Source organism: Chaetodon auriga, chromosome 7 (genome assembly GCF_051107435.1).
Source record: "Chaetodon auriga isolate fChaAug3 chromosome 7, fChaAug3.hap1, whole genome shotgun sequence".
Classification (NCBI taxonomy): domain Eukaryota; kingdom Metazoa; phylum Chordata; class Actinopteri; order Chaetodontiformes; family Chaetodontidae; genus Chaetodon; species Chaetodon auriga.
Genome location: NC_135080.1, coordinates 28,643,640 through 28,653,425, shown reverse-complemented (window position 1 = coordinate 28,653,425; position 9,786 = coordinate 28,643,640). Strand labels below are relative to the sequence as shown.

Sequence of the window (9,786 nt, the reverse complement as noted above, 5' to 3'; positions counted from 1 at the left end):
ATGATCTGTAGTCCGGGTTGAGTCTCCTCTTTTAAGTTTAGATGTATAAAAAAATCCCATTATTTCACCATATTGAAGAATTCTTGAAAACCCTCAGCCAGACACTGTATTGTGTTGCAATAAGAATACAACAAACAAAAGAGCTCAATTCTGTCCGATGACCGACTAAACTACAATTTCTTGTCAACTTCTTTGATCTTGTATTTTCAAAATTCAGTTTATTTAAGGCGGACTGTGCTCAGATAACATCAAACACTGATAGCTCTGGGAAGCTTGTCTTATTTTAAGTGTGCCAGTTCATTAGTGACTCTGTATGAGTGTAGTTTTAAAAAACAAAGTTCAAAGGAGACATGGCCAATGTCCTGAGGTGACAGGTAAAGGTTTAAATCAGAGGACGGTTTCAGTGATATCAAAAAGGTATTACTTTTTCCAGAGCTTTTAACCACATCTCACAGTCTTGATGCTGTGACCCATCTTGTTCTTTTGTTGTGACCAAAAAACCAAAACTGCTCACAGCATTAACTAGGAAGGTCAGACTGGTTTTTGTTCTTAAAAATAATGATTTTTTTGTTGAAAAATGTTTTGGGTTCAGAAAATGTTATGCTTTCATCTTGCTATAAACAGAATGATATGGTCACCACTATTGTGAAATATACATAGCCCCAATGAAAACTGTAAAAATCTCTTTTAGGGTGGATTTTTCTTTTTAAGAGCCCACAGCAGCAAAACTCAGATGGTTGTATGTCCAGCTCAGGCTGATGAGGTGAAACACATGAAGAGGTGTGTGTGTGTGTGTGTGTGTGTGCCCACTGCCTTTTTTTCTATTCGAATTATCATTGGAGGTAATCAGTAAGAGCTAAATCTCTATGTTAACAGGAAACACAGAAGTTGGCATCATATTGCACCGAACTGACATAGTGATGTGTTCTCCCTGTTTGCTGTATAAATAAAATTGGTGGTTGACAAAATTGGAGAGTTGAGGATTATTGCCTATTTTCCTTGTCACTGTGTAAACAACTTAAAATGCTAGGCTGCTGAAAATACATTTTATTCTAAATATAACTAATGTAAAACAGGTAAAAAAAAGTGAAATGCTCAAAGAATAAACAAAAACAGAAAAGATTGGAGCTATTTACATGGTTGTGTTTCCCCAGTATTTTGCAATTTTCATGTTGATACATGGAAGTTGTTTGAAAAGAAGATTTTTGGAAAGGGTTTGACAAGAAGATGTTTTTCACAATCTAGCTGTACAGGATAAATACTTTCAGGAGACAGGGTAAATGGATGATTGTATATTTGACGATCATTGGAGGCCGGTCTTGAGGCAGCTCGGGTGAACTTGTGGTGATATGGACGGCTCGCCTCTATAATTAGTATCTGTTCTTTATCCCAAGCAAGGTACAATTTTACTTTACATAACTGTACACACTGAAAACCCCTGACAAAGGCACACCATGGAGAAAACAACAACTAAATTAGCACTAAGGAGACAAGTTATACTATATGTAAATATGTACAGAGAGGAAGCTGACATGTCCAAGGAGGTCCAGAGTGAAGGTCCTGTCTCAAAGTCCCTCACCCTTACAGATCAAACTTCAGCATAAAGACAGAATTTCAGTTTCTGGTCCCTCCCTGCGTAAACTGTCCAAAAAATGTTACAGTGAACCCTTCTGTCCAGGCTGTATTCCCATCACCCTCGGAGGGAATTTTTGTTCAATAGTTTCACATATATGACCTCTGTTGCTACAGGACACTCAATCTGCTGCCGAACATCTGTGAAGAAGGGCTTAAACATAGACTTCAGAGAACAACATAAAGGATTCAACTGAAGCTTTTTTCCCACCACAGAATGTTTTTTTTTTTCTTCAAATGAAAGATTTGAAAAAATCTCAAGCAGCACAAAATTCAGGTTTGCCCTTGCTAACATTCCTCCTCAATGCAAACACAAAATTGATTCTTTTCCTGCCAAAGCAACAACCATGTAGAAGGAAGAAACAAAAAGAGTAAAAAGTATAGTGCAGCATGAGGCCTGGCAGGCTGGGAAAGGAGCAGAGAGGAGGAGGACAGTGGTGTGGTGTTTTCTGGTTGATCAGACTATCTTCTTGATGCTTGGTCTTTTGAAGCTGCCAGCACTGCGCTGTTTCTGGACCTGACTGGCTGAACCATGGCGAGTGCGGCCACCGCTGGACAGAGCAGAGCTAGGTGACAGCTGGACGTTCTCCTTATCCACACCTGGAGCACCACAGGGAAGACAGATAACATACTGTTTAAATGTGTTTTAGAAGCATCCAGTTTACAGTACTACAGCATAAAGTAGTGCTGTATATGTATCATTTCTCAAACGAGAATGAGGTCAACATCTGTTTAACAATTTTGGGAGGGAATCAAAATTCTAACTCAAACATTTCCTTGGACCTTTCCCTATATCACCAGTTCCCAACTTGTAGGTCATGGTCTAAAAGTGAGTGGGCCACAAGCATGGCAGTCATTCCTCAAGCTTAGAAGTAAATTTTGACAACAGCTCTTCCCCGCTGCAGAGCGAGTGTGATCTTTTGATCTGTATGTCCACTGAGTGTAGCAGTTCTTTCAAGCAACTCAACATAGAGATGGAGAAGTCAGAACGCAAAGTGAACAATATTGAAACAATATTTTAAACTTGGTTTTACTTACAAAGGACATTAAAAAGAACAGAGTATGCAACAGAATACCTGCATGTCTTGAAACCTAAATTGAAAGTTGACCTTTTGATTTTTTTTTTCATTTTGTGTAATAAAACTGAAGCAGCACAACAGAAGTTTAAATGGCAAAATGGATGAATGGAAATAAACTGAGTGAGTGCTAAGTTAGCTGATGTGTGGCCAGTGGCCTAATTTTCATTTATTCATTCATCTTCTATGCCCGCGTATCCCTTTCAGGGTTGCGGGGGGCTGGAGCCTATCCCAGCTGGCAATGGGCGAGAGGTGGGGTACACCCTGAACCGGTTGCCAGCCGATTGCAGGGCAAACAACCATTCACGCTCACACTCACACCTATGGACAATTTAGAGTCACCAATTAACCTAATGAGCATGTTTTTGGTCCGTGGGAGGAAGCCGGAGTGCCCGGAGAGAACCCACGCATGCACGGGAAGAACATGCAAACTTCACACAGAAAGGCCCTGCCTGACCCGGGGATCCAACCAGCAACCTCCTTGCTGTGAGGCACGCGCACTACCTGCTGCGCCACCATGCCGCCCCCGTGGCCTAATTTCTAATGGGTAATTTGGACCCTTAGGCTAGAAAAGCTGGGAACCATCTCTCCACTCAGAAAATGTATCTCAACTATTGGTCTGTTGTCTACATCAATATTGCAGGGAGTTTGTGAAAATTTTCTGAAATATATATATGTGTATATTATTTCTCATAAAAAAATTGACACTTTCCATTAGTAAAATGTTAACATACAACATTATTCTCTCAAAATTTCCTTGGCAAAGTCTATCAAACTTCATGGTGTCCTGCATGGGGCACTCTGACTGCACTAGGCAGCTCCTTCAGTGAAAAGTTGCTTCCTGCATTTTTAGACTGACTCTAGATTTGCAGCTGAATTCCAGCAACATTAACCTTGAGTCAGTCTCTGCTGGGGCTCAAATAATATCAGAGTATTAAAGACAAAAATGTGAATGTCAACAGTCTGGGGGAAAAAAAAGAAAATATATTTCTGGCCCTGGAATCTTGAATTGGAATCAGCTGCAGATTTTAATTTGACCTTGACTAGGTTGACAGGGACAGAGAACATGACAGCATGGGAGGGGGAACTGTGGAGCAGTGTTGATTCTCCAGCAACATTCTGGAGAGTCAGCAGTTCCCATTTAGTGCATGGAAAGAATAAGAATGAGGGTCTGTGTGTTTGAGACCTGGTGAATGCTGTGAGGTTGCTAGTGAGGTCATGGAGTTGGACAGGTTGAGATTAGCAGTGATGCTGAGCTGGCTCTGGCTGGTGGGTGGGTAGGGGGATGTGGGGGTCCTCAGCTGCTCCTCCCCTCGCTCCTCATCAGCCGCTGGCAGGTAGCTGTCAATTAATGCCTCCAAAAACTTGACAATCAGCTCGGCATAGTCTGGTATCTGTGTTTGCTGCAAGGTTAGCAGGTGTGAAAAATGTTAGGCTGACAAGTATTTATGAATCCCAACAACAATGTTGACTGTTCTACTGATGATCAAATATGCTGATGATCAAATATCTGTTCAGTGAGTATAACCTAATTATTCATGTATAACCACTCTAATACAACTATCAGAGTATTACACCATATTAACCACATAAACACATTGTTCATGTCAAGACGGGTGATTTTGCATGTATTATATGTAAACATAACTTGATTAATTGTTAATCATTCAAATGACTCTTTTTTATGTAATTAGTAATGTACTGGGGAGTTGGGGTCACTGTTGTCTATAGCCTTCACATTCACTTTCAATACATAAACTGATAATCTTGGAAAGAAATTCAGCGCAAATAGGTTTTTAATTTTGTTTGAAGAACTGCTTTCCATTACAGTAAGTTAGCTGATGTGTGGCCAGTCGCGTAATTTCTAATGGGTAATTTGGACCCTAAGGCTAGACAAGCTGGGAACCATCTCTCTGCTAAGAAAATGTATTTCAACTATTGGTCTGTTGTCTACATCAATATTGCAGGGAGTTTGTGAAAATTTTCTGAAATACATCTGTATTGTATATGTATGTATATTATTTCTCATACACATATACACTTTCCATTAGTAAAATGTTAACATGCAAATATTTCTTATTAACATTATTCTCTTGAATTTCCTTGGCAAAGTCTATCAAACTTCATAGTGTCCTGCATGGGGCACTCTGACTGCACTAGGCAGCTCCTTCAGTGACAGACTGCTTCCAGCTTTTTTTGACTAACTGTAGATTTACAAATTTTAGATAAAAATGTGTTTTTTGCTTTTGTTTGAAGAATTGCTTCCGTACCTTAGAGAAGGGTCCAGCAAACCTCCAAAGTCCATTAAAACCAAAGCCTGTGAAATGTAGAAGGGAAGGAGGGAGAGATGAGGGGTCAGTGGCAGAGGTGACATGGAAGATGGGGAAGACAGCATGTTTACTCACAATAGTACAGAGCGGTTACCCATTTCAACTTACTGTCACAGCTGTAGGAAAATTACTATTTCAAGCAACAGGTTGTGTCCCAACTGTATGACCAGTGGAGTTAACATGCTTGGCCTGTACAGAATATGAAAACGTCATCATGTATTACTTTGTAAATAGGAAGGTTGGTACTGGGGGGGTGACTCCTCATGGTACACAACACTCTGGACAATGCCATGGACAGGATTCAGGAGGTTGGTGTCCTGACACATGGACAGCACAGTGTTGATCTTGGAGTCCAGCAGGTTGTGGCTGAGGAGGAGACATGTACACAAGCACCTATTGTTAAGTCTGCATAAATCATAGTCTATACAAGTGCATGACCACAGGTGGACAGCTTACACTGTGGCATTCACTAAATTAGACTTCTATTTTTTGTATCAGCACAAGTATTTTGATATTCTAATATAATAGCTGAGCAGTTGTTGAATTTATGGTTCATCTTACATCTAAAAGTTGATGCAGCAACCTGAGAACCTACATGAATCTTTCACTACTACAGCAAGATGTATACAGTGGGTTTATATTTGGCTCTACAAATTTGTAGAAACTCAACAATACTCATGAACAAAGTTTGACAGAATGTCTTCTTGTGACAACTTTTGAACAGCAGCTCCTTTGTCACTTGCCATTTGCTCTCCCAAGCTTTTACATCAAGACAAGAGATCTTCACAGGCCATCTTGGATCTGTTCCGAAATAGAGGAGCAAAGCCTATGGAAAACTAAACTCAATTAAGTATGCTGCTCCAAGTAAAGAACAGCCGTGTGATCAGAGCTGAGTCCAATGGATCCACTCAGGTACCTGATTAGTCTACATTTATGTTAAACTGCATTCTATTCATATCCCAGGTCAGCTCTCAGTTACTAAGGAACAGAGTGTACCCATGATAGTCTCCACATTAGACTCTAAAAACTCTTCCAACTCCAATATTTAGAAAGATAGATGGCTACTTACACAACTGGGAAAACCTTTGGGAAGACAACGCTAGCCTCAGCCAAGTACTCATACAGAATTCGCTGGTCAAAGTCATCAGTGGTGTATTTTACCTGGGTGGCCTGGAAAATCAGAGCAACAGTCTGTTAATGAGCAAAGTCAGTAAGCAGAAAAAAAAGTAACAGCACTGATTACTGTGATATTTGACTGGTCTGAACTTTATAAAGGCCACGTAGTGTGTTTCCTCACCAGCACAGTGACTAGCAGAGCTTGGATCTTTGGGTCAGTCAGCACCTCCTCGTCCAGCAGAACATTGGACTCTGATACAGACACCTTGCGAAGGTGAGAGTTTCCAATTCTTTGTGTCTCTGTAAGTATAACACAGATGACCTACATTAAATATCTCATGGAACAAACTACATCATATTTGACGTAGAAGGAAAGACAAGCATTGTACTCTGACCTATCTCATAGTCATTTTCTGCTACACGTCTCATCTTTGGAGGGGTGGTCATACCCGACTCCATCTCTGGTCTCTTTGGTGCTTTCGAGTCCGATATGAGATGATCAAAGCTCTTCCTGGTGCCTGGCAAACACACAACAAATACATGTACAATCTGGAGGTGTAACATTATTATTATTATTATTATTGGATGCTCTTCCAAAGAAAAGCTGTGCTGTACATAGCAAATGGATAAATCATACCTAGGAGCTTCTTGGTGTTGGCCTGTGAGGGCTGACCCATGTCCAGGCTCATGGACTTGCGTGTTCGTGGGCTGATCTGGCCCACGGTGGGGTAGTGATGGGCTGACAGGTATCGCTCTGAAACCTGGGGTGATGTCCATGGCTGAGTCTCTCGCAGAGTTCTGAGAGGAAGGTAAATGGCAATGGTCAGGTAACACAACACAACTTGATGTGTAATTCAAAATGTAAAACCTGGACAATAGATGATATAAATAAATCTATGACATACTGGAATTCTCACTAGCTTTTATTCTCACTTTGTTTTAGTTATCTATCAAGGTTATACACACATTGATCTCAGAGAAGTTCATTCTGTTCCCAAGGCACAGCTTTTCTAAAATGATCCTTATTTGTTTTAATGCAGCATTTGTTTTAATGGAAGCTGAAGACAATGCAGAAGAGCTCAGAGATAAAGAACCACTAATGACTACTAGGTAGGTTAATTTAACTAGACTAAGTCTAGAACCATGCTAGCAGGTTTGGGGGCTCTACTTAGACACAGCAGTGCTTTGAGCTAAATGCTAACATCAGCATGATAACATGCCCACAATGATAATGCTTGTGTCTTGATGTTTAGCAGGTATAATGTTCACCACGTTTACCATGTTCAACATCTCAAGGGGTATTTTGATGGAACAGAACAGCCGTGGAAGTATGTATATAGATCACATAAAGGTCCACCCTACCCAGAAGAGTTGATTGTTCATCAGGTCACCAGTCTAGATACTCTTGAGTTTTGTAAAACGAGGTATAACATTAACTTTACTAAGATCAGAAACTATTCATAGCTAACCTCTATGGTCGTCACTAAGAGGTCACACCTGATGGATATTGCAGAACAGTCAATAATAAGAAGAGGTAAAGCTGGATATACCTATGTAGTGCCCTGCTCTGATTATGCTAGGTTATCTGAGGTCGTATACCAAAAAATGTGAAGTATACTACAGACTCTGAAAACAGAAATCTGCTTCTTAAAAGTGACTAAGCTCAAGAGCATGCTCATCATCTTGAATTTCAAATAATCTACCCATTTCGTTGTGGATACATCAGGCAACCTAATTCTTGGTTCACAGCCTCACCTGCAGCTGGGATCAGTGATGTGACTGGAATAGGTGTCCATGGGTACTGGGTCCATGGAAAGGTCAGAAATCAGTAGTGACTTCCTGTGCTTGAGGCTGCAGCGACTTCGGACCTCCTCAGATACAGTGAGCAGCGCTGCACAAAACAACAAGGAGGGATTATGGTCTTCAGCAATAGCATGCCAGACCCAAAAGAACAGGTAATCGTTCACAGGCTTATTCTATATAAGTGAAGGCCCTCTGATACAAGAAATGACTGGATGCTGACAACTCACAAAATAGGTGTTGGTAAATATAATACTAACTAACTTAGTCCCTTAACTTTCTCACATGCAAAATACATTGTTTTTCCCAATTTTTCCATTAGTAAATCTATAAAACAAAAAATCTGGTCCAAGATAGTCAAATGTTCACATACCATTACACAAGTCTTAATTATGTTCAACTTTTCTTAGCTTTACCATGTCTCTTTAGTAACATAATATGGTAACAGTATTAAATTTGAATAGAATTTTAGTAGATTGTAGATATTTCATATGGTGCAATGGGCAAGTGTAGCGCAGTGCTATAATGTATAAATGAGGATGTATAAAATGCCACTGGGCATGTTACGTACCAGCCAGATAGGCCACACTATGGGTGTTGACCTCAAACTTGTCACATTTCAGATGCTTGCTGATGAGAGCCAACAGTGTGTGCAGGATTCTCACCGTCCTTGCTACTGTGGTGGGCGATGGGTGTCTATAGCCTACAGACACAAGTTAGAAATACTTCTGCATTAAAATAATCAATGAAACACTCCACCTAGACCAGGGGTGTCAAACTCAAATACACAGTGGGCCAAAATTAAAAAAATTGTTCCAATTCGAGGGCTGGACTGGTTCAATGTTTATTGAAAACTGATTGAAATGGCCATATTGCACATATTGAACCTGGAACAAACACAGCCTATAAGTTACTGCCTATAAAACAACATTAATCATTAAATAAATGAAAAATCAGTTGCATTCATTTCTTATGATTTTATCTGCAGCTCTCCATAGTAAATTCAAATGAAAACATTTTCCCACAGGCCAACAACAGCCAAAACATAATTTCCTTCAAACAAAAACCAAACATGCCCAAGAGTGCAAAAAGGCAACATATATTAAACCCGAGTGTGCTGCTCTCTGAGGCACACTAGTTGAGGCCAGATACTTGAACCTGGAACTAACACAGCTTATAAGTTAGTTTTTATCGATAAACAACAACATTAAACATCAAATACAAGAAAAATCAGTCGCATTCATTTATTCTGGCTCTTTATGCAGCTTTTCCAGACTAATTTACCTGTCACAGTGTTTCGTTTCATAGTGTCTTCTTACTTTATATTCTTTCATGACAGCCACACTGTCTCCACACAGAAGACAAACAGCTCTGTTCTTCATATCCACGAACACATACTCTGCCTCCCACCTGCCTTGAAAACCCCTGTTTTCAAAGTCCACCATCCGTTTAGCCATTTTTCGGGAAGAGGGTCGCTGAAAGTTGACCACAGGTAACGAGCTCCATCAGGCTGCTGATGAACGAATGGAGCAGGTACTCGCGCGCAGGCCTTTGATTAACGTGCCAACGCACTGGTAGTACATTGTGGGACTTGTAATACTAGTGGTGCGTGCAATATATATCGGCGGGCCAGCTCTAATAATAATTAGATATTATCATGCGGGCCAAAGATAATTCCATCAGGGCCCATAGGTCAAAACCGGCCTGCGGGCCTTGAATTTGACATATGTGACCTAGACAGAACAATAATACTACATGTTGTGCTGTGCAGCATAGCTGTTTAAAATTCATTCTGACTTGGTTCCTGAACCACTGCAATTGAACTAAACTAT

At 40.4% G+C, this 9,786-nt stretch overlaps 1 protein-coding gene across 5 annotated transcripts in view; it reads right to left on the bottom strand.

Annotated features, from left to right (window-relative positions):
- Positions 1 to 576: 576 nt before the first annotated feature.
- The window catches only part of nf1a (neurofibromin 1a), a 162,557-nt gene continuing 153,347 nt past the window's right edge, over positions 577 to 9,786 (bottom strand). For all 5 annotated transcript variants that reach the window (XM_076734334.1, XM_076734337.1, XM_076734335.1 and 2 more), the window contains 10 exons: positions 8,526 to 8,657; positions 7,910 to 8,045; positions 6,792 to 6,952; positions 6,550 to 6,672; positions 6,336 to 6,454; positions 6,108 to 6,208; positions 5,262 to 5,404; positions 4,979 to 5,025; positions 3,895 to 4,111; positions 577 to 2,232 (listed from right to left, as the gene is read on the bottom strand). In XM_076734334.1, the coding sequence (XP_076590449.1) occupies positions 2,090 to 2,232; positions 3,895 to 4,111; positions 4,979 to 5,025; positions 5,262 to 5,404; positions 6,108 to 6,208; positions 6,336 to 6,454; positions 6,550 to 6,672; positions 6,792 to 6,952; positions 7,910 to 8,045; positions 8,526 to 8,657 (1,322 nt within the window). In that variant the 3' untranslated portion in view covers positions 577 to 2,089. The remainder of the gene's footprint in view (positions 2,233 to 3,894; positions 4,112 to 4,978; positions 5,026 to 5,261; positions 5,405 to 6,107; positions 6,209 to 6,335; positions 6,455 to 6,549; positions 6,673 to 6,791; positions 6,953 to 7,909; positions 8,046 to 8,525; positions 8,658 to 9,786) is intronic.